The following is a 25,912-nucleotide window of genomic DNA, read 5'->3' as shown; positions in this document are numbered from 1 at the left end:
TAAAAGACCTAAGGATTCTTGCTAGTTTTATGATTTTGGCTAAGTCACAAAAACCTTGTGATCCTTAGTTTTCTCATTGGGAAAATGGTGGGAGTGCATCTTGATAGACTCATAAGGATTAATTAGCAGAATGTTTCTGAAATTATATAGTATACTATAATAGAATATATAAATGTAGGCATCATTATTATCATTAGTAAAAATGGTAACATAAAACAAAATGCTTACATTTTGTTGGTGCTGCTTAGATAATTGGAGACCCTCATTTTTCAGTGTATTGTACTTGAATGTGTTAAAAATATATGGACTATAAATATAGATATTTTGGGGCATTTATTAATAAATTATTTACATTTTAGCATATTTTACTGTATATTTTAATGGTTTACTAATTTGAATTATTTACATTGTAGCTGTGTGAATCTTTAGAAGAACTACAAAACCTGAATGGAAAACTTCGAAGTGAAGGACAAGGAATATGGGCCTTACTAGGCAGAATCACAGGGCAGGTTAGTTTCTTTCCAGTTGCTATCTCTTTCTCTTCTTGCTCTCTATATGATTTCAAAGATCAGAACTCTAATACAACTGTCGCTTCACTAACTAAAGAATTCAGTTTAATCAGGGCCAACTAATCCTCTGGGATAATGATTCCTGCCTGAAGTACATCTAGAGCTTTGGAAGCTGCCTTCTGAGAACTTGTAGCTTAACTTGGTTGTTTTAACAGCTATCTGGTTTGCAGATTTTTTCATTTGCTCTAACTGATTGACCTGTTGTTTGTGATGAAGCTAAGATTTGAAGCATGAGTTACTTCTACCATATTCTTCTGTCTCTAATGTAGCGGTTTTAGATTCCTTGCCACATTTCTTCTGTCCTGTTCTTGTGATATAATTAGTTTTTTTTTTTTTGGACTGGGGGAGTGTGTAAAATTTAAACAGAAGACTAGAGAGATTTATTTTCATGTTGATTTGGTTTTGAACTGCATAAGAAATGGTTTTTGAAACTTTAATGTTAAAGTGTAGTTTTTCTCCTTCAGTAACTGTTATTGTAGTTATGAAAAAAATTAACTTTATCCTTGAACATATTTAGCTTTTTATAGTTCTTGGTATTGAAAAGAAGAATCATTGCCAAATGGATTTCTTTGAATGCTTTTTTTTGGTACTGTGTATATAATTCTTAAATTAAGAATTCATTTGAATAATTTCAGTTATTTTTTTAAGGATGATGGAGACTCACTGTGGTCCTTTCACTATGAAAATAGTTTTGTTTGTGAAGGAAGGTTTTCAAAAAACAGATATTTTTCATTGTACTTGTTTTAAAGGTTTACAAAGAGGCAAATTCATTAAACAATTTGTGTAGACATATTTTAGAAGGTAATGCATACTGATATGTATTGTGCCATGCTGGCTTTGAAGATGCTGCTTTTGTGAACAAGGTGTATATGGCTTATATTATAATGAATAACATAATATAAAAGGTGAGAATGAATAGTCACGTATGGATAATTGACCTTTGTTTCTATTGATAGGTTGATGAATTTTTGGAAGATTATGGTGTTTTATATTTAGATAAGTTAATATTGAATGCAAGCCTATTATTAGTTTATTTGGCAAGCTAGCATTATCTTTTGACTTGGTTTGCAAGTTTGTCTCATAAGAATTTCCTATTTAGTATAAAACATTATCTACAATAAGAGAGCATTTTCACTTATTAAATCACTTGTAACAGAAGTGCATGCATTTCCTTGTGCAAATGTAAAATACACAGCAGAAGTAGAATTCATTTGTACCACTTGCAGGACACTTTTTTCCAGTTGGTTAAACAGATGCCAGCCCACCGGGCCACTGAGAAATGACTTTGATAGATGGTTGCTGTCTGGGAAGCCAGCATACTACTGATTAGTAGAAACCCAAAGAGAATCTACTTCGCTTTTGGAGAGTTTGGTCCAATAAGATAATTTTTCTAATTAACCTTTGGAGCACCAGTGTAGCTGGGATGTTGAGGAAAATAAACGGCCTCAATATTCTTTTTGTCAAGTGTACTTTTTTTTTTTAAGTTCTTAAATTCTTGTCCTTGTCTTTCATTTTTAAAGCTAAAGTAAAAGTTTAATTTTCATAATGTTTTAGTGGTCCACTGAAAATCGATGAAAGTATGTTATTATAGGCTTCTAACGGCAGTGACTGAGACAAAAACTCATTTTAGTCCCTTTTGGCCAATGTAAAAGCTTGTAAAAGATTTCCCCCTTACAGTCCTAGCATATTAGTTGACTTGAGCGGTGCATAGAGGAAAGTTGCTTTATATTTTTTCTTTAAAACAAAATAAACTGCGTTTGTTCAAATCAATAGAAGTTGAACATACCGGCAATTTTGCGAGCACCCAAGGAGAGAAAACCAAGTAAAAAAGAAGGAGGCACACAAAAGACATCTACTCTTCCTGCAGTACTTTATAGGCAAGTAATGAAATTATGATAGATTAATATTATGTATTTTTTTTTCATTTTTAAAAATATTATTTATTTTTGGCTGCATTGGGTCTTGGCTGCTGTGCGTGGGCCTCTCATTGCGGTGGCCTCTCTTGTTGAGCACGGGCTCTAGGTGCATGGGCTTCAGTAGTTGTGGCACACGGGCTCAGTAGTTGTGGCTCGCGGGCTCTAGAGCGCAGGCTCAGTAGTTGTGGTCCCCAGGCGTAGCTGCTCTGCAGCATGTGGGGTCCTCCCTGACCAGGGCTTGAACCCATGTCCCCTGCATTGGCAGGCGGGTTCTTAACCACTGTGCCACCAGGGAAGCCCTTGTGTATTTTTAAACTAATACTTTTTAGTAACAAGATGCTTCAGATATTTGCGAATGAATTATGTTTATATTGGAATTTAAGTTAAATGCATTTGAAGTTCATTTTATTAAAACCATCAGATATGCTTTCCAGATTGAATGATGATAGAATAGATTTTGCTCCTCTTTTAATAGCAAGCTAAATCACTTTTTGTATCCTTTAAGTAACTGGGTCTATGTGTGCATATGCTCCATGGAAATGAACTGTCCTCTGGGGAATTGGAAAGTGACTTTAAATAATGTAGATGATTATTTTCTTAAATAGTTAAAATGATATGTTAGATAAGTGGACATTTATATTTTATTTTACTTGAATGAGTTTTAGAGGTTTACATGTGTTTTTAGGTAGTGATGGGTATTATAATATAGCTTGAATTACTGCCTTTGCACAGTGGTGGATAATGAAGATAAGTTTTAGATTTGAATCTGTCTACATTTTTTTCTCTCTTGGCTCAGTTGTAATAATTTCATTCTCCCAAATATTTTTGTTCTTGGCTCAGTATTTTACAGTATTCACCATTATAGCAATTTTACATAGTTATTAAGACTTCTTTCCATACTTCAGTAGGTTTGGATCTCACTATTTTTTCCATGTAACTGATGATATTGAGAAAAGTCTAGAAGATCCTAGTATATGTTTGTGTGTGTGTGTACATACACAAATCTATCTATTTACATACACAAGTATATATGCTTATGTAAATTTATAAATATTCTCCCCACAACCTCTTCCTTTCTTAGAAATAGCAGCAATAGCAACAATATCAATCTCTATAATTATTTTCTCTTCTTGGTTGGAGGCTCTCTCCATAGGTAATAGCAGATAACTTCCTTGAACTGTGGAAGCCCACTAGTGTTTTAGTGTACTTTATGAAGACTAGCACATTCTCAGCGTAGCTTTTCCAAATAAAATTGCTTCATTTGGAACCATCAGGCATATCACTTATGCTCCTGACTTTTTATCACTACAGTTCATTTTTATTTCAGAATATACTTTAAGTAATTGTCCATTTTTACTCTGAGCAACTTTGAGACCCAGTACGGGTCGTTGTTGTCATTGTTGTATATGTGTGTATGTAATCTTTTTTTCTAGGATTATTTAAAAATTCAAACATCGTTGCTGTTTCTGTATATATATAGCTCTTTTAGGTTCTCAAAAACATTTTCCTCAACCTTCACATTCTTACTATAAATATACCCTAGATTTTTAGGTCATGATGTTTGTGCTGTCAGGAGTAGTTAACTTGTCCTTCTGCACAAGAAAAGTTGGATTTCTTAAGAACAAACAAAAATGTAAAATAACAGTAACAGGGACTTTCCTGGTGGTCCAGTGGTTAAGACTTCGCCTTCCAGCACAGAGGGTGTGGGTTCGATCCCTTGTTGGGGAGCTAAGATCCCACATATCTCGTGGCCAAAAAACCAAAACATAAAAACAAAACAAACAAACAAAAAAAACTGGAAGCAATATTGTAACAAATTCAATAAAGACTTAAAAAATGGTCCATATAGTAAATAAATAACATAACATAATGTAACATAACAGTAACAACAATAGTAAAACTTCCCATTCTTTATAATAAATAATCAATTGATATAATTTTAAGACTCAAAGTCTGATTTTGTAAAGAGACTTATATATGTAGCTTATTTACATGTTGAAGTTTCTTTGAAAGATTTATAATTAATGGTAGAAAATAAACAGAATTTTGTTTGTAAAGTAACTTCTTTTGTAGTTTTAGAGACGTAGAAAATTGAAAGATTTTTTTGTTTAATAATTTGTTTCTAGAAAAAAATTGGTCTAATGTTAAATGGGTTTTAAAGTGATAATTAAAATTAAGATAAAGACAACGTTAACATAAGTATCTAACATATGACCTTCTGAAAAGTATGACACCAGCAATATTTAAATTGATACTAGATCCAGGCTATTTTTCTACATTCTCAAAAGTATATAGAACTAATAGTTATTGACATTATAAAAAGACATGTTATGAAAAAATATTTGATTTCAATAAAAGAAAAGTTACTATGGTGAAATTTTGAAATTTTAAAAATATGCTATAAGTTAACTGTTCACTATGATGATTATTATTCTAATCCTTTATTTGCTGCCTTTATTCAAAGTTGTGGAATTTGTAAGAAGAACCATGATCAGCATCTTCTTTTATTGTGTGATACCTGTAAACTCCATTACCATCTTGGATGTCTGGACCCTCCTCTTACAAGGATGCCAAGAAAGACCAAAAACAGTTATTGGTAAGTAAAATGGAGAGGATTTAGATGTTAGAACTGCTTTGCTCATAGTTTCAACAGTGTAAGTGTTATATCATATTGCTTCATATAAAGTTTTCAGTAAGTTTTTAATTGATATTTTTATAATTTTTTCCAATTTTATGAAATATAATTGACAGTTAAAAATTGTGTAGTTTTAAAAATAAACAAATGGGACCTAATGAAACTTAAAAGCTTTTGCACAGCAAAGGAAACCATAAACAAGACCAAAAGACAACCCTCAGAATGGAGAAAACGTTTGCAAATGAATCAATTGACAAAGGATTAATCTCCAAAATATACAAGCAGCTCATGCAGCTCAATATCAAAAAAACAAAGAACCCAATCAAAAAATGGGCAGAAGACCTAAACAGACATTTCTCCAAAGAAGATATAGAGATTGCCAACAAACACATGAAAGAATGCTCAACGGGCTTCCCTGGTGGCACAGTGGTTGAGAGTCCGCCTGCCGATGCAGGGGACACGGGTTCGTCCCCCGGTCCGGGAAGATCCCACATGCCGCGGAGCGGCTGGGCCCGTGAGCCATGGCCGCTGAGCCTGCGCGTCCGCAGCCTGTGCTCCGCAACGGGAGAGGCCACAACAGTGAGAGGCCTGTGTAACGCAAAAAAAAAAAAAAAAAAAAAGAATGCTCAACATCATTAATCATTAGAGAAATGCAAATGAAAGCTACAATGAGATATCATCTCACACCGGTCAGAATGGCCATCATCAAAAAATCTAGAAACAATAAATGCTGGAGAGGGTATGGAGAAAAGGGGACCCTCTTGCCCTGTTGGTGGGAATGTGAATTGGTACAGCCACTATGGAGAACAGTATGGAGGTTCCTTAGAAAACTAAAAATAGAACTACCATATGACCCAGCAATCCCACTACTGGGCATATACCCTGAGAAAACCATAATTCAAAAAGAGACATGTACCAAAATGTTCATTGCAGCTCTATTTACAATAGCCAGGACATGGAAGCAACCTAAGTGTCCATCAACAGATGAATGGATAAAGAAGATGTGGCACATATATACAATGGGAGATTACTCAGCCATAAAAAGAAACGAAATTGAATTATTTGTAGTGAGGTGGATGGACCTAGAGTCTGTGATACAGAGTGAAGTAAGTCAGAAAGAGAAAAACAAATACCGTATGCTAACACATATATGTGGAATCTAAAAAAAAAAATGGTCATGAAGAACCTAGGGACAAGATGGGAATATAGATGCAGACCTACTAGAGAATAGACTTGAGGATACGGGGAGGGAGAAGGGTAAGCTGGGACAAAGTGAGAGAATGGCATGGACATATATACACTACCAAACGTAAAATAGATAGCTAGTGGGAAGGAGCCGCATAGCACAGGGAGATCAGCTTGGTGCCTTGTGACCACCTAGACGGGTGGGATGGGAAGGGTGGCAGGGAGGGAGACGCAAGAGGGAAGAGATACGGGAACATATGTATATATATAACTGATGCACTTTGTTATAAAGCAGAAACTAACATACCATTGTAAAGCAATTATATTCCAATAAAGATGTTTAAAAAAATTGTGTAGTTTTAAGGTTTACAACTTAATGATTTGATATATATATGTATACCTTATGAAATAATCACCACAATCAAGCTAATTAGCATAGTCATCACCTCACATAGTTACCATTTTTTTGTGAGAACATTTCAGACATAAATATTTATTATAGCATTATATGAATAAAGATGTAGCAGTTTTTTGATAAATGAATTGAGGCTATTTTGGTATCTTAGCAATGGTTTCTTAAAGGATGAATTCTGTTTATAATTCTCTTTATTATAAATTTTTTTAAATGCTTTAATTTTGTTTTGAAATTGAATGAATTTATCAAGAATTTGCCTCCATATTCATGCTTTTATTTGTAATTTAGTATTTTATTTCTAAATTAGTGTCACCGAAGGCTTTACTTCTGGTACATGTCATTTGTGCTAGTTGTATATTTAAGTTCAGCCATTCTTTGCAAATCTAGAAACATTTGACATATGTTTCTGAATTATTTTTTTCATTAACTTAGGCATGTTGAATCACTACAGATGTTTGATAAAAGCTTATGATATTTATAAGTTTTATTCTTAATTTTAGTCCAAGGAAGAGACAGATGTGCAAATTCTAATAGATTGATTCCATACAGGAAGAATATAGGCCACAGAAAGCTTTGGAATGAACATGACTATTCTTTTTATACAAACTTTATACAAATTCTAGTTTTAGAAAAGACTGGACCCCAGAGTTTTAAATGGTAATCTGTACAAAAAAGTGTGTATTCTTCAAACACATTAAAGCAAGTTTTCTGACCTCATTGTTTTATTTCATAAACCTACCTCTGTTCATTTTATTAAGAAGCTCACACATTCTTTCACCATTTTCACATGATTGCTTTTTCATAGTGTTCTTTTATCAGTTTGTCTTGAGCCAGTCATACTGATCAACTCTTTTTCAAATATAGTGGAATGTATTACTTTTGATACGTGTGTGCTTTTGAAACCAGAATTTAAGGGAGACTTGCTGTCACTTATTAGAATGCCAGCAGTGTTAATAAACATCCTATGTGGGTTTCTAAATTGAAAGCCAGTTTGGTAGTCTCCAGGGCCAGGAAGCTTTGTCATGATCTTGGAAGTGTAGATATGCATTTCTCTTCTTAAATGAGGTTATTAATTTGTCTAATCCCACTGTGCTTGCAGAGCTTTGTTTTCCAGTGTGTAAGAGTTTCTGGAAGAATATCAGATGAAAGTGCATAGCCTAGGATGTTTTAGTGAAAGCTCCCCCCAGAGAACCTAAATTACTTAGGGTTCTATGCATTAGTTGCAATGTCTTAAAGTAAAAGTAGAAGCTAATATTGCAGCAAAGTGAAGTCTTCACTATCTTGTAGCTTCTAGTGATCAAATTTCCTTTGGCCTCTAAAGTCAACTTAGCTTTGCTTAGCAATTAATTGGATGTATTACTTTTGGAATAATTTTTGGAGAATATTTTTTCTTCAGTGCTCTCAAATGTGGGAGGCAGTTTTTACTTTTTGCTTTTTAACATTTCCAGTTTATTTTTGAAATTATATTAAAAATAATAAATACTAAAAAAACACTTCACCTCCTACATACTTTACCATTAACTATGCTTTTTAGTTTATTTAAATCTATTGTATATATATGTTAGAAAAACTGTGTAATGGTGTGCTACTACATCTTTTCCCCATTCTGTGCATGATACCTTGAAATTGACCACAGGTAGGAGTATTCCTACCACAGAAATTGGCAAAAGCTACAAGTTAGGATTTTTGCCCATATTTACCATCACACCGTTGCCTAATTTCTGCTTTAATCTCTACCTTAGTTTTCAGTCTTTTACTTAGGGAAGGAGGTCCTGTTACTGGATCCTTATTTCATGACTAAACCCTAGTTTCGGGCTTAAATTTCTACAGAGCCCACTGGTATACATTTCTGATGTCACCAGTTTCTGCTCTTGCTGTCTTTATGCTATACAAGCCTGTGTTAACACCCTTACTGCTATATCCCCCTTATGTTTGCTGCCAGCTAGAATTACTATGCAGTATGTTGCTTTACTTCTCAAATACCATATTCTTTTTTTTTTTTTTGCGGTATGCGGGCCTCTCACTGTTGTGGCCTCCCCCGTTGCGGAGCACAGGCTCCGGACGCGCAGGCCCAGCGGCCATGGCTCACGGGCCCAGCCGCTCCGCGGCATATGGGATCCTCCCAGACCGGGGCACGAACCCGTATCCCCTGCATCGGCAGGCGGACTCTCAACCACTTGCGCCACCAGGGAGGCCCTCAAATACCATATTCTGCTTGATAGACTATTCTAAGCAACTAATCCAGTCAATAGTCCAGTCAACTATTCTAAGCAAATAGTCCAGTCTAAGCTGGACTATTCTATCTAGGTCTTTCTTCCAATATCAGCACTGCTTTCCTGAAGACACTAGTTCTAGATCTGGATGCTTTCTGTTTGGTCCATTCCACAATAGTTCACAGCGCTATGCTGGACTGAGTTAAGACATGTGACAGGAAAGAAGAGATGGTTAAAGCTACAGAAGTAATTTATTGGTGGAGAATAGGGAACTTGAGTGAGTGCATGTTAGATAGACTTTTCAGTGAAATAGAAGTAGTCTGTTGAGAGGGAAAGGACCTGGGATGATAATAGGGGCTTGAGAAGAGAGGAAATAGTTTGCACCAGGTACTGTGGGAAAAAAAAATCAGAGATAACTGACTTACTGAAGCTATATAGCAAGAATGTTCAGTGAATTTGTTTAGTAAGTGTGATTAATTGATTTTTCTCCAGTAATGCTGAGCTGACCAGGAGGAGGAGAGGGGAAGACCCAAGGACTTCTTAGGTTAGATTAGAGGTGGGCAAATCAGATGAAGAAGAATATTAGGTGGGTGAGGCATTTGGCAGGGGGTAGAGGGACTAGTAAAGGTGTAATCTAGGCTCTGTTTTGTTTGTACCTACTCCCAGTGTTTGAGATGTATTTTGTTTCACTTTTAGTTTATGTTATCTTGTTTTGTTTTTTTAAATATATAATTTTGAACACTACCTTACATTCTTTCTAAGACAAGCCTGGTAAGGTATAAATAAATAGTAAGGGTTTGATTCGTTAGAGTAGTTCAAATAGTAAATACTTATTTTAATTTTGGGGTACTAATCTTATGTTTCCACCACCCATCTGATCAGAATTTGTCTTGCGTTTTCTAATTATTGAAAGAATATTATGAAGAGTATTACTTGACAGAATTGAGTAATATTACTTAAAAAATATTACTCAGCATAATGTTCTCAAGGTCCATCCATGAAAAAAACTGTGGTGTGAAATCTTTGAAGACTGAAAGAGGTAATTTGTAAAGGAAAAAAATAAATCATAAAGTATTTATAATATTTGGGAAATAGAGCGTTACTAGATTTATTACGTTTAAAAATTCATAAAATCGTTTTTTCTTTTATCCTTTTATTCTCTGGATATACTTTTATTTATTATTTTAAGACAAAAAGAAAATATGTAGCACAAACCTTTCTGTGAAGGATTTTGCAAGTAGTTTTTTCCCATGTTTGTCTTCATAATTTGTCTTCCCTTTCTCCCATTAACTCTTTTTTTAAAATTGAGATATAATTGACATTTAACATTTTATTAGTTTTAGGTGTACAGCATAATGATTTGATATAGATATATTGTGAAGTAATTACCACAATAAGTTTAGTTGACATCCATCACCAAATTTTTTTTTCTTGTGATGAGAACTTTTAAGATCTACTTTCTTAGCAACTTTCAAACATACAGTGTAGTATTATTAACTGTAGTCACCGTGCTGTACATTACATCTCAGGACGTATTTATTTTGTAACTGGAAGTCTGTCCCTTTTGCCCACCTTTACTCATTTTGCCCACCCCCTCCACTTGCCTCTGGCAACCACCTGTCCATTCTCTGTGAGTTTGTTTTTGTTTTTAATATTTCACATATAAGTGAGATTATACAGTATTTGCCTTTGACTTATTTCATTTAACATAATGTCCTCAAGGTCCATCCATGTTGTTGCAAATGCCAGGATTTTCTTCTTTATTATGGCTGAATAATACTCTATTGTATATATAGACCACATTTTCTTTATCCGTTTATCTGTTGATGGACACAGGTTGTTTCCATGCCTTGGCTAATGTAAATAATGATGCAGTGAACATGGGAGTGCAGATATCTTTTCAAGATAGTGATTTCATTTGCTTTGGATAAATACCCAGAAGTGAAATTGCTCATACGATAGTTCCATTTTTAATTTTTTGAGGAATCTCCACACTGCTTTTCAGAGTGGCTGTACCAGTTTATATTCCCAACAGTGCATGAGGTTTCCCTTTTTTCCATATCCTCAGCAGCACTTGTTATCCCTTGTCTTTTTTATGACAGTCATTCTAACAGGTTTGAGGTGATATCTCATTGTAGTTTTGATTTGTATTTCCCTGATGTAGTTTTCTATAGGCACCTTTGAAGATTTCCCTCTAAAAAGTGGGGAAAGCATGGGAAAAGGCTTAGAAATAAGAAAAAAAAAAACTATGATGTGAAATCTTTGAAGACCGAAAGAGGTAATTTATAAAGGAAAAAGAGTAAATCATAAATTATTTATAATATTTGGGAAATACAGTGTTACTGGATTTATTATGTTTAAAAATTCATAAAGTCTTTTTTTCTTTGCCTTATGCAAATTAAATTTTCTATAGATTAAATTAGTATTCTTCCTTGTTTTAGCATTATACAATAAAAATTATTTTTCTTTAGTAATTAAGATTTTAAAAACCTCCTTACGTAATTATTCTGAACATAAGTTGTAGTGTAGGGTGCTGGGGATCAAGAAGGTACAGCAAATTGAGGAAAATCTCTTAGTATTTCAGTATGAAGGTAGTGCTTTGGCATAAATTTCTTACCTGAATTTTCATTATTTATACTTTAAAAATCCATTTTTAATTAATGGAATTTTTTGATTACTTAAGGTTATCTTTAGTACTATGCATAGGAATTATAGATTTTATAGATTCTCTTCCCTAATAGAATATATTAAGTAAAAATATACAGGATTAAGGTGAGTTTAGCTTAATTCATAGATAACAGCAGCTTAGTGGATTATTTTTTTTTCTATTTTTTAAATTAATTTATTTTTTAGTGGATTACTAAAAGAAGCCAGGTATGTGTTTTGATATTATGAAAGATAATTATGACTTTACCCCAAATATATGTAATTCCATGGAATTGGACAGGCCATGGCTTTATCCTCAGTTATTATTTCTTAGGATCTTGTGTACCGGTTAATGTAGCAGAGATGCTTTTTCATATCTTAAAGGCTATTTATAAGATTAGGACTATAGGGACTTCCCTGGCAGTCCAGTGGTTAAGACTTCACCTTCCAATGCAGGGGCAGGTTCGATCCCTGGTCAGGGAGCTAAGATCCCATATACCTTGTGGCCAAAAAACCAAAACAAAAAACAGAAACAATATTGTAACAAATTCAATAAAGACTTTAGAAATGGTCCATGTCAAAAAAACAAAAAACAACCCCCCCCGAAACAATATTGTAACAAATTCAATAAAGACTTTAGAAATGGTCCATGTCAAAAAAAACAAAAAAAAAAACAAAAAAAAAAGATGAGGTCTATAGAGTTTAAAAGATTGCTGAAAGAGTTGCAGGTAGTGTTTTTATCTGTGTTGGCTTTTTGTACTGCAAGTATCATGTGGCAGTTGTCTTGAAATAGGAATAGATAAAGTTCTGCTTTGGCAGTTACATTTTGTTTAGATTTTTCTGAGTTCAGTGTTTTGTGGTTTTCAGAGCATAACATTTCTATTATCTGAGTGCTCTAAAGCAAGTTTCTTTGTCACCTAAATGTATTACTTTTGGTGGGGGTGAGAATGAGCATGAGAAGTTGGAGAATGTACTGACAAAGATTATAGTTACAAAATGAGAAACAGAGGGGAAACAATGGAAATAATGGAAATGAGATGTCCATTTTCCTGGAAATGAGGTTCTCCTCCATCCGCAGGGCTTGCTGTGTTTTATTTATTTTTTTGCTTGTTTCTTTTTATTGTAGCGGGCTGTCTTTGTTCTGGGTAACAGCCTGAAGTGTAAACTTACGGTTTTCTCATGTCTTTTCTGAGCCTTTCCCTGGGCAAGTGTGGTCATTTAAAATTTTTTCCCATATATGCATTTTCTTTGGAAGGTCCTAGTCTTTAATGTCTGGTTCCCAAAAGGGGAAAAAGAAAAATGAAGGTGGGGGGTAAAGGGTACCAGTCTGCTAAGTCCTGGAAGTCACTTTGGACCAACGGGTGGGGTTTGGAATAATAGGAGGGGTCACCCACCTCTTTGTCTGCCATCACATGATGAGAAGCAGCAATTAGTGATCAGAGCACATATCCCCAATATTTGGAGGACAGGGTTCATTTTGTCCAACCTGGCTCCTGAAAGCTGTGACATGCTGCTGCAGGAACATGTGCACAGCTGCCTGCCATGTGGCTTAGGATGGGGGATAGGTAGCTGCTACTGTACTAAGAGCTGAAATTGACCAAAATTAACTGTAATTTACTTGTGCCAGCCTTTCCCTGGAAGTTGCAAGCCTTCAGTAGACTCCAGAGTTCCAAAATAGATAAGTCAGACAGATTCTGCTAATGTAATTGTTGTCTAGGTTGAGATTCAGATTTCTATTGCTTTCTATTCTGCCATCTTCCCCCCGCCCCATATTTTTAAAAACGCTACTTTTTAAAGTTAATTAATTAATTAACTTATTTATTTATTTTTGTCTGTGTTGGGTCTTCGTTGCTGCACGGGCTTTCTCTAGTTGCGGCGAGCGGGGGCTGCTCTTAGTTGTGGTGTGCGGGCTTCTCATTGCGGTGGCTTCTCTTGTTGTGGAGCACGGGCTTGAGGTGTGCGGGCTTTGGTAGTCGTGGCACACGGGCTCGGTAGCTGTGGCTTGCAGGCTCCGTAGTTGTAGCTCACAGGCCTAGCTGCTCTGTGGCATGTGGCATCTTCCCGGACCAGGGCATGAACCCGTGTCCCCTGCATTGGCAGGCAGATTCTTAACCACTGTGCCACCAGGGAAGCCCTAAAAATGCTACTTTAATACATTCTTTTCATAAATAAATTTATATTTTTTCTTTTATACATAGTATAGGCCACCAACCAAAATGATCCATTTATTTTTGTTCAGCACTTCTTAGAGTCTGTTTTTACAGAACTTCCTTAGTTGGTATATTCAGCACAGCTTGCCATTAATTAAGATTCAAGGATATTATAGCTGTGACAAGACGTAGAGTCAGGGTCAATGAATACTTTGATTTTCTGGTGTCACAGTGTATGTCACTTAAGGAAAAATCATGATTTCCTAATGGAAACTATCTTTTTAATCAGTACTGGGCCTCTTTTGTTGGTTCACTTAAACATGTAGCAGTATTACATGTGTTTTTATTATACTTATGGGATACATGGAATTGCTTGATGCATTATACTTATTGTTGTTTCTCTTACAAGAATGTATGTGCTTTTCTGTATGTATAGTCATTGTATACCCTATGGTCACATGTTCCTGTGTATATTTTCATATATTCTAAACATATATCTGAATTTTGTATTTATAGAAAACATAGCTAATGCTGGAAGGTAAAAATAAATGTATGAACTTATATTTTTTTCTTTATGTAGGCAGTGTTCGGAATGTGACCAGGCAGGGAGCAGTGACATGGAAGCGGACATGGCCATGGAAACCTTACCAGATGGGACCAAACGATCAAGGAGGCAGATTAAGGAACCAGTGAAATTTGTTCCACAGGATATGCCTCCAGAACCCAAGAAGATTCCAATAAGAAACACGGTAATTTATTCCCTAGTTATCATAGCCATTACAAAATTCTGAGGTCAAAATTTAAGGGGTGAGAAAGACAAAGGGTAAACATATACTCAGTAGCCAATGAAAGATACATGTATATTGCTATTGGTTATTCTTAAAAGTTTATTTCATATTATGAAATATACCAATCATACATGAGAATGTACAGTTTTTATATTCAACATAAAGCATAATAATAATGAAGGCCCATTGTGTTCTCAAACCCACTTCAAAAATAGAATATTACCAAGGCCTTTGAAGTCACCTTTGAATCCCTCAGTACTCACTTCACCATCCATCTAGCCCAGAGGTCACCACGTTCTTCAACTTTGTATTTCTCATTCACTCCTTTTTTTATACATATTGATATGTATGTATATATGTATTCATAAATAATGCATAGTTTTTCAGAGTTTGAACTTTGTATAAATGGAGTCAGACTTTTTTTCCTGTTATTTGATACTTTGACCAACATTATCTTGATTTGATTCACACATGCTGATCTGTGTAACTGTAGTTCATTTATTTTCACTAATATGTAGTTTTTTATTGAAACAATAGATCATTATTAATTTATCATTTGTTCTATAGTTTGGCAGTTTTGTTGTCTCCATCTTTTTACTTTTATAAACAACTCATTTTTAAATATCTTTCTGAATGTCTCCTGCAGCATGGTAACAGGGAGTTAGGGTATATAGCAAGGCATGGATTTGCTTAGTTATAGGATATCTGCATCTTCAGTTTTGCTAGGTAATTCCAATATTTTCCAAACCAGTTTACACTTACACCAGTAATGAATAAGTGGTATAAGTTTTGCTCCCAAACATGTTTTGTCCAATGTTTTAATGCTTTCCAGTGTGATACATGTAAAATAGTACATGGACATTTTATTTTGCATTTCCCTCAACACTTAGATGACTTAGAGCATGTATTTGTATATTTTTGGTCGGTTGTATTTCCTCTTCTAGGATATGTATGTGCAAGTCTTATTCAGCTTTTCCATCAGGTTGTTAGCCTATTTCTCATTGAAAATTCTTTGAGGTCAGAGTTATTACCAGGTGCCTGGGAGCTCTACCAACCAACCTAAGACCATTTTAAATAAAAGTTTAGCATGTGTGTCTCTTCCATTACATGAGTAGTGTTAATTTCTACTCCAAACCCATGAGGGGTGGCTTGCAGTTATGAATTCTAAGGGGAGACATTTTTCACCTTCTTACCTTGAGCCAAGGCAGGCACAATTAAAAAATCAGCCTTCCCCTGAGGGAGATGTAAATATGTTTTTAGGGTTAGTTATCATCATTCATTTGTTTTATCTGTTTGGTTTTAGAGAGTCTTAATTTTTTTTCCTTAAACTAACAGTTCTCTCAAAAGTTTTTTTTAATCTGTAGTAACCGTCTTTATTACAATATAATCACTTAAAAGATTTTGTTTAAGAGAAATCACTTAGATTATTTCATTCAGTTTTGTGTTACGGACTCATTTGAAATCAAAGAGGCAAATCTGGGAATTTTTATCTTTTAGATAATTGAAGTAGTTAATTTTGAGTGCTCTAAATTGATCAACTTGAAATAGTTTTATCTATAGTTTCCACTAGTTTAAAACATTTTTTAGACTTCACAAATATATTTTGTTTACAGATGAACTAGAGAGAATTTTCCTTCTTTAAGTAAGCCTGTTTGTTTCTATTTCTAAAATATTTTCTATAACTGTTTGTTGCTACTATCTGAAGCTATTCTTAAAATCTTAGAGAAAGACTTCTTCTTATGTCTGTCTACAAAATTATCCTCTTATGAAACATTTTTTCTAGTTTCTTTATTGTTTAAAGAAATCCTTAGGAACAGTATTATCATTTTTAACTTTGGAGTTATCATATAGAGGGGAATTTTGTACATATTATAGTGATATTTATGTGCCCATAGTTTAGTATTACTTAAGATAAATGAGGATTCTGTTTTTTTTTTTTTTCTAATTTACCTGTCTGCTTTTCCAGCTTAGAATTACAAGGAAGCTGTTAAATTTTCTAATTTAGTGCAATTCCTCTCATCTTATTCTTTTTTTTTTTTTTTTTTTTTTTCTTTTTGCGGTATGCGGGCCTCTCACTGTTGTGGCCTCTCCCGTTGCGGAGCACAGGCTCCGGACGCGCAGGCCCAGCGGCCATGGCTCACGGGCCCAGCCGCTCCGCGGCATATGGGATCCTCCCAGACCGGGGCACGAACCCGTATCCCCTGCATCGGCAGGCGGACTCTTAACCACTGCGCCACCAGGGAGGCCCTCATCTTATTCTTTGTCTCTTGTTTTCTTGTGTTAAAGTTTTAGTCTTCTTGTAGATGTTGGTAGGTAAAAGATGAGAAAGGATTATATACGCAGTAATTTTAGGAAATATAGTATGGTTATTTTTTCTTTGGGGGGAATTCAAATGCATATTGAAGCTTTGAGAAATACTAATGTTTAGAAAAATGATTACTTTTCCTTATTTATCCTTTTTCCTAACTTATTTTATCAAAGAGCACTTTTTTTCAAGACAATATTTTATTGTGGCATAGATCACCATAAGGTACCATCTTTGGAAATGGTATTCTAGAGGCCACAGATTCCTTGCATCAGGATCACCTGGGGTGTTTGTTGAAATGTAGACTTTGGATTCATCCTAGAGCTAATGAATTAGAATTAGGGGGTTGACCTAAGCAGATATCTTAGGTGTTAGTCTTATGCAGACTAAAGTCTGAAAGTAACTCTCTGGATAACATTTATGATTATTACTCTTACTCTTTTCATTCTTCTCTGCCTTTGCTCCGTCAGTCTGTACAGCAGTTCAGAAAACTTGTGATGAGCATATTCAGTTGGTCAGGTAACAGATCGAGGAACTTAAGAATTGAGAGATGTAGAAGAGAATGATCAGTCTCTTGATCTTGATCTTGGCTGAGTTTCTATTGTTACCTTATTTTATTAAATTTATTTATTTATTTATTTATTGTTTTGGGTGCACTGGGTCTTCGTTGCTGCCCGCGGGCTTTCTCTAGTTGCAGTGAGCGGGGTTTACTCTTCGTTGCAGTGCACAGGCTTCTCACTGCAGTGCCTTTTCTTTTTGCAGAGCACAGGCTCTAGGCGCGTGGGCTTCAGTAATTGTGGCTCGCAGGCTCAGTAGTTGTGGCTCGCAGGCTCCAGAGCGCAGGCTCAGTAGTTGTGGCACATAGGCTTAGTTGCTCCGCAGCATGTGGGATCTTCCCGGACCAGAGCTCAAACCCGTGTCCCTTGCATTGGCAGGTGGATTCTTAACCACTGCACCATGAGGGAAGTCCCTACCTTAAATTTTTTTTTTTTTTTTTTGCGGTACGCGGGCCTCTCACTGTTGTGGCCTCTCCCATTGCGGAGCACAGGTTCCAGACGCGCAGGCTTAGCAGCCATGGCTCACGGGCCCAGCCGCTCCGCGGCATGTGGGATCTTCCCAGACCAGGGCACAAACCCGTGTCCCCTGCATCGGCAGGCAGACTGTCTACCACTGTGCCACCAGGAAAGCCCCTACCTTAATTTTTTATTGGTCATTTTTGTTTGAGTTGTATTAACATTTTAAAGTTTCTTTTCTTAGCACTCTGTTAATTATGGGAATTCAAGTATATTACTGCCTAATAATAATTTGTCTAACCAAGTACCTTTCACGATAAATAATTGATTTATCTCTCCCTTTGTTAAGTTTTTAATTGTTGTTCCTAGTATCTTCCTACTTACACGTTTTATTTTAGTACATATGTTAACATTTTGGGATATTTCATCCTTAAATTCTTTCTAATAGTATTTTTGCTTTTGTTAGTTTTTTGTTTTTCCTGCCATTATTCATCAAAATATAGTTCATTTCGCAGTAGTCATGGTATTCTATCAGAATTCTCAAGAAAATTTTACCCTTGTGACATAGGGGATTCATGACAGAACTTAAACTCCAGGTTCTCATTTCAAAGTAATATCTCACTCAGTAAAACTGTTGAAATGATCATCTGTTCTAAAACTTTCTATTTCTGTTAAGTTTGTTATGTTCCCTTGGGTTATAGTGATAGCACAGTTTTTAGAAAAGTAGTTTGGGGTTATTTCATGCTAGTAAAAATGATTTCATCTTGTTTCAGAAATCTATCTTGTGCAATATATGAATTGATATTCTGTTAGAATAATTTTATTTTTAAAAATTCAGACTTTGGAGTATAATTAAGTATATATAGCGCTTTAATCTGTTTTTTTGAAGTCTGTCTCTGTGGGATTGTCCAAGAATCATCAAAAACAAAAAATGATCAGAGCTACTATAGATTGAAGTTCCATTTTTATTGAATATCTTTTCTTACCATCTGTTATTACTTTCTCTCCTTTTATACTTTATATCTTTATGTTTAAAGTTAACATCATGGTGGTAGTAAGGGAGTGAAAGGGAGAAGGAAGGGATTCACGTGTTGGAATATTTGAGTAAATCCTGCTATATTACTACTATTAATTTAACATCTTTTTAATCTATATTGCTGATAAATCCAACCATTTTATTATTCTGTATTTCTTCCTATTATTTGACCTTTGTGTATTTTACTTCATTACATTTTTCAAAGGTAGGTAAGTCAGAAGTGGATGTGGGGAATTAGTTTACTTTTTTTTTTTTTTTTTTGCTGTACGCGGGCCTCTCACTGCCGTGGCCTCTCCCGTTGCGGAGCACAGGCTCCGGACACACAGGCTCCGCGGCCATGGCTCGCGGGCCCAGCCGCTCCGCGGCATGTGGGATCTTCCGGGATCGGGGCACGAACCCGCGTCCCCTGCATCGGCAGGCGGACTCTCAACCACTGCGCCACCAGGGAAGCCCTAGTTTACTTTTATATAAGATGGTTTAATAATAATAATACCTAACATTTGCTGAGGATTGATCATATATCAGATACTGTAGTAATCCTCCACCCTACTCCCTCTTTAAAAAAATAAGTTACTTTTAACTATCATAACTCCTATATTACTCAAAATGAATCTGAGGCACAGAAACCTTAAGTAATTTACCTGTGATCTTACAGATAGTAAGTGAAATAGGAATTGAACCCAGACAGCCTGAATTAAGAACTAGTGTCTTTTCTGAGGTCTGTAGAAGAGCATTTAATTGAGGTACAAATGGAGTAGTTATAAAAACATTTGATCAAGGGCTTCCCTGGTGGCGCAGTGGTTGAGAGTCCGCCTGACGATGCAGGGGACACAGGTTCGTGCCCCGGTCCTGGAAGATCCCACATGCCGCAGAGCGGCTGGGCCCGTGAGCCATGGCCGCTGAGCCTGCACGTCCGGAGCCTGTGCTCCGCAACGGGAGAGGCCACAACAGGGAGAGGCCCATGTACCGCAAAAAAACCCCACAAAAAAACAAAAAAACCCCATTTGATCATTAGATAGCATAGTTGGGAATGTGATATTCTAATCTGATACCAAAATGGTCATGTGTCGTTCCATACCATAGTGTTATCTGTGGGAAGCCAGGCATATATCCACTTACTAACTCATGTAACTGAGTTCATTCACATTAAATATTACATTTAACACTCCTTTTCTTTGTACTTTCATTTAGGTGTGAACAATTTTCCTTTTCAAGCTTGTGCAAGTGCATTGGCATTAATCTTGTCAGTTACAGAGTAATAGTGTAGAAGTTAATAAAATGTTTGAAGGTTATTTTACCTTGAGGAAATTGGTATTTAAAAAGATCAAACAAAAAGAAAAGAAAAAAATTAGAAGCAGCAAATCAATAGTACACTGACAGCATGTGTATGTATGAACTGCCAGTATATGTTTGTTTTGCTGTTCTCTATTTTGGTTTGCTTTTTTCCCCACTAAATTGAGTACTGTGAAACCTGCTGTGGGAAAAAAGAGTGTATGCTCTGCATTGCGAGTGAAGTTGGAGAAGTACATAGTGGTTTTCTTTACTATTTTTTTTCTTTCCTAACTAGTCTCTCCAAATCTACCTAAAACATTTGGCTTACCGCATCTCAGGGTTTTTTGATTAAGCAACAAATATCTTTTTGATTGTTTCACTTGGTTTGATCAGTGTTAAGAGAGATGAGCCCATAGACTCAGTCTCTGTGCTCCAGTGCCGCTTTTGTGCCAAACAAGGCTGCTGTTAGAAAAATGGCATCCACTTTTTCCTGCTGAGAGGCAGTTGCCATTTATCATGGCCAAAGTGTGCAACGGGAGTAGAACACTTTGTTAAACCTTACTATATTTTTATTATTTGGATACTGAGGAAAGGCATTTTTTATTTCATTCTACTCTGATTTCCTTAATAAGGATTTATAGGTTTCTGAAGGAATACAGCATATTTTGAGACAGTTGATTTAATAAGATATAGATGCTTTTCAAAGTGAATAGTCTTGGTGTTACTTTTTTCGCCTACATTATTTTTACCCAAAGATCATAAAAAGATTAGCCAGAAAAGTTGTTTGAAAAAATTATAGCACTAAAGATTTAGTGTTTTTTTTTAAATGGGTTAAAAGAGCTATTTATCTGTGTAAGAATGAAAATAGTATACTTTCAGAAAATACCCTTCTTAAACAAACATGGAGATTCTCTCTGTTTCAAACTTTAATGTTATCATATTTAATTGTTAGTTATCAATGTTTTTGAAATTTATCATCCTGAATGTTAGAATTATTTTTAAATTAAGTTTTAACTATAAAAGTAATATGTGAATACTTTTTGTTCTAATAAATTAAAAATAGAATTAAAGTTTTCTTTAACTTTTCTCCCAACATTCCCCTTCTCCAACCCAATTCACATGCCTTGAATCTATCTTTATTATGAAGGCACATATTTTAAACTTTGATTATCTGACATTTCTATAGGTATATCTGTCAAAAAAATAAGAAAAAAATTAAAGAATGAGCCATATGGAAAAGTAGTATGGAGACAGTTCAAAAAACATAGAAATATTCAAGTATTAATAAATAAAAGAGGAACGACCTGGTTTTAGAAAATTCTTCACATGTTGTTTCTTGCTCCAGAGATAAGACTTTGTAACATCTTCTTAGATTGGCTCACAAATATCCCATCTCCAGTATTTAAGCATCTCAGTAGCCATTATTCTCTTTTATTACTGGGTACAAATAGGAGGACTAAGTCTAAAGAAGAAAAAGTGTTGAAAAGCATAATTCTATTTAACCTTTACCTGTTATTTACTGTGTATTTTATATTTATTCAGTTGTCCTAGCTACCCTATGAAGCAGTAACTAATATCATTGCCATTTACAAATGAGAAACTGAGGCAGAGAGTTTAAGTAACCTATCTAATAAGGACATACAGCTTCGAAGTGGTAGAGACAGGAATCAAATTTAGCTAGCTCCTGAGCCTATACTTTAACTACCTTTTTAGGCTGCCTTTCTAGACAAGATTACTAGTAGTTGTTCCTGGTATTTCTTGGGCTAGAGTCACAGTATCTTCATGCTTCCAGCAGCTTAGTGACTAAGGGTTTGGTCAGGAAAATGGAAGTCACTCTATGGAGAATTATGGCCTTATACTATTGTTGGCATAGCTTAGGGCGTGGATATCAAGAAGGCTGTCACCATAGGTCAGAGGAGCTCTACTGAACATCAGAGAAACTGTCAATGAAATATCTATCCTGAAGCACCAAGCAGGTGGTAGGAGCTGATATGATATTAGGTCAGAGAACTTGACAGTGAAGACCTCAGCCTGAACATCACTGGTGAGTGGGTAGAAAAGTGAGAGTTTGTGGGGAAGTCTGCAAAGCCTGCCAGGACTGTGAAGTCGGAGCTGATGGAAAGGTCAGCAAGGCTACAGCATCTGAGAAAGCCAAGCATCTGACTCCCATGACCTCCTGAGAAAAAATGGCCTTCACTTTACTTATCTGCTTCAAATATGAGGTTACAGACTTGGAACTCTCCAGGGAAGGGGGACTGTGGGGAATGTGGTTTCCACCCTTAGACAGAGTAAGCAAGGTTGGTGGGGGTGGGGGTGTGTGCCAGATTGACCACAGACAATCTAGCATAGTAACTAACTGCAGCTTAAAAAGTGCTTTTAATGTAGTGCTTACTCGGCACACGGTGGGTGCCCTAAAAAGCAACATTTCCAGACTCCTTTCCCCACCTCCACTCCTGCCCCCTTTCCTTTCCTCTTAGAGGACTGTGATACCGTCTTCTTCATCCATATTCTCCCAGCTCTGAGCCCTCTGCAAGGCAAGCATGAAGTTCTTAATAAAACGGTTATATGAATCACTGACAGCATAAATACAGACAGTGACCTGAAGAGTTATAAAGTACCAAGAAGATAGCCTCAGTGTAGGCCAAAGAGGGTGAAAGTGGGCTTTTTACAGGCTTAGCAGTATTTAAAAGAGAGAGAAGTTTAAGTCCTTCCCTAGCTTGCTGAATATCCAGTGGAGCCCTCAAAGTGTTTGCCGTTGATTTACAGGTGAGTCACAGGTTTTTTCTCACCCTTGTATTTCTTTTCATTTCTTTCTTTTTTTAGTTAATTAAAAGGAAGCATGAGAGAAGTAGAGAATCTTAAAAGATAAAGGTTCTTGTGATAGATGTCAGCCTTGTTAACCCAATGACTCTCTTCCTCTGTTCCTCTTATTTATAAAAGCTACACAAATGAATATAGGGCTTTTCTCATTAGAGATTTTGACAAAGAGAGCCCCTTTTATTTTGATTACATTAAGCACTTCTTTCTTCCAGAATTCCTACAATTTATACTATCCATTGCCAATGTATATTTCAGAAGTTGGCTTTGATGTAATTTATTTATTTTTTAGTGGTTGAGCCTATGCTTTGGATCCATATATTCAGTATAAATAGTATAATACCACTTTATAAAATAATAACTGTCATATGTCTAATTATACATTCTGGAGAAAGCTAGCAGTTTTCTCTAATGGTTTTAACTTCTGCATTAGCCAATAATAATAATTGGGGATAATTTTTTTTTTTTTTTTTTTTTGCTGTACGCGGGCCTCTCACTGCTGTGGCCTCTCCCGTTGCGGAGCACAGGCTCCGGACACACAGGCTCCGCGGCCATGGCTCGCGGGCCCAGCCGCTCCGCGGCATGTGGGATCTTCCGGGATCGGGGCACGAACCCGTGTCCCCTGCATCGGCAGGCGGACTCTCAACCACTGCGCCACCATGGAAGCCCAGGGATAATTTTTAAATATAGTTTTCATTTATTGTAGGAATGAAAATGTTTTGGGAACTGGGATCTCATTTATCATAATATAATTCAGCTTCTTCTGCTCTGGAAGAATGCTTTACTTCTCCTACATGAAAGCCTTTTTATAGGTATTAGTTTTATATACCTAGCCCACCTTTAAATGTAAAATGACCATACTTCATATATAGTGTTTTCCTTTGATTCCTATATTAGATAAAATATTTTTTCTCGAACTTCTTAAAATGTTATGTGGTTCTAATCTTTCAACTATGAATTTTTATTATAGTACTTTCTACTAGTTTAAAATAGTATCTTTTTCCTTCCACTTTTCCAGTTTGTTTCTCTGGCATCAAGCCAGAACAACTTGTAATACCACTGACGTTGTAGGTTGCTGTTTTAGTGATATGTGATGTATTCACTGTCTAGTATCACACAGTCTGTTTTATGATGTTATAGTATTCTAGTTTTAAGACTTAATTGCTTTGTTTTTTACACCTTTATGGATCCCAGTAATTCTGTATTTATTTCATCTCCCCTGATTTTGCTAATTTTCAGCTTTATCTCACATCACTTAGAGGGTAGTGACTTGTAATGCATACAAAACAATTCTCAGCCTCAGTGGTTTGATCTTTATTTTGTCCTCTTGGGTAAACCTTCAGAGTCCAGTGAAGGGAAGACAGTACTTTAAGATGAACTTCTGTTTATAATGTATAGAAGCATGAATTGATGTTATATTTTCTTCACAATTGTCAAAATTGTAGGTAATTATCTTTTGTGTGAGTGCTTTATATTTATTCCTGAGTTTAATAGTTGAGCAGTAAAAATTGCCTGCATGGGAATCCACGTCTTTCCATACTCTCTGGTCTTTTGTGACTCCTTGTCCTACTCTTGAACCATGGATCAGGTTAATTTTTTCAGTGTACACCTATTGAGCAACTAACGAGGTAAGGCACTGGGCAGTAGATGCTGAATAGAACACTAAAATGAAGACATGGTCTATGTCCTCAAAGAATTATGGTGATAGAAAGTTGACCCTCAAATAATGTAATATAAACTAGAAGGTAGAGTGTCCATATGAGAGGTACATTAAATTACCCTAGAGGTAGCATAACTGAAATGGAAGAGGAAAGACAGAAGACTGAGGTGAGCAACAAAACTAGAAGTTGACTATTAATACTAGTAGGAAAGTATTCTACTGGCTGAGAAAGTCTTTATTTTCCACTGCCCCAAACCTTTGTATTAAGAAGCTGAAATTTTTAAAGTAACAGCAAGCTGAACACCTGTAAAAGCATTGGAGCCTTTAGCATAAAATTTAGTGTAAAAATTTTGAACAACATTTAGATATCATCTAGCACCCGTATTTGTCTTTCTTACAATATGTTTTTATGATAGGCATCTTGATGGCTGGCAACAGCTTCTTACATTAGTAACTTGGCAAAATTTTAAAGAAGTTAATTGGATCAAATCTTAATAGCTTAGTGTTAGTACAGATTCACTTATCAATTAAGGTTATTGATGATTAATGACTTAGAGCACCTTCAGCAAAAAATCACTTAATATTTCATTCATTCAGTTTTTTCAGATAAATAGGTGTGAACAATTTTTAGGATAGCTCATTTCTCTTTAAATTTTTATTGTGTTAAGGAAATTTTGATCATTAGTATATTGATTGATTGAAGTGTTTTTTTTAAACTTAAATAACTTTCTCATATTTATTTAATTAGAAATATATATGGATATGACTTCTAATTATGCTTGAGAAAATAATCAACCATTTAAAATGTAATGGTATTTTCCTCTCTAGGACAATTTTTTTGTAGCATTATTCCCTGTAAAAGATAAATGGTACAAAATCAAATTCTTGAGTGTTTTAGACAGCATCAAAACCTGTAAGATAGCCTAGTGTGTGGTGGAAAGTACCTGGACTAGCACATGATAAATTAGAATTCTAGTCCATACTCTGGCAATAACCCTGTATGTGGCCTTGGATAAGTAATTTAACTTACCCTGTTTGCGCTCAGTATCCTCATTTATAAAATAAATTAGATGATCTGCAATCTTTTCTAGAACTGAAAGTCTCTTTCTAAATTTCACAATTGTATTCATTTTTTATCCCTAAGACTGTTTATGGGAGGGTTAAAATATACACATCGATATTCAAATAATCTGGAAACGGTAATACTTTGTAATTACACTTCAGGGTTTTAATTTATTTATGTATTTATTTTATCACTTTAATCATTTAAAATGTACAGTTCAGAGGCATTA

At 35.4% G+C, this 25,912-nt stretch overlaps 1 protein-coding gene across 5 annotated transcripts in view; it reads left to right on the top strand.

Moving 5' to 3' along the window:
• The window catches only part of PHF14 (PHD finger protein 14), a 208,993-nt gene that overhangs the window by 57,764 nt on the left and 125,317 nt on the right, over positions 1 to 25,912 (top strand). For all 5 annotated transcript variants that reach the window (XR_009533380.1, XM_060108506.1, XM_060108508.1 and 2 more), the window contains exons 11-14: positions 414 to 509; positions 2,343 to 2,446; positions 4,950 to 5,081; positions 14,310 to 14,478. Coding sequence is in view for 4 of the 5 variants with exons in the window: in XM_060108506.1 (XP_059964489.1) it covers positions 414 to 509; positions 2,343 to 2,446; positions 4,950 to 5,081; positions 14,310 to 14,478 (501 nt within the window). In the remaining variant the exon portion in view is untranslated. The remainder of the gene's footprint in view (positions 1 to 413; positions 510 to 2,342; positions 2,447 to 4,949; positions 5,082 to 14,309; positions 14,479 to 25,912) is intronic.

The sequence above is a fragment of the Mesoplodon densirostris genome, chromosome 9 (genome assembly GCF_025265405.1).
Source record: "Mesoplodon densirostris isolate mMesDen1 chromosome 9, mMesDen1 primary haplotype, whole genome shotgun sequence".
Classification (NCBI taxonomy): Eukaryota; Metazoa; Chordata; class Mammalia; order Artiodactyla; family Ziphiidae; genus Mesoplodon; species Mesoplodon densirostris.
The sequence above is the reverse complement of the archived record's forward strand: the minus strand, read 5'-3'. Positions and strand labels throughout refer to the sequence as shown.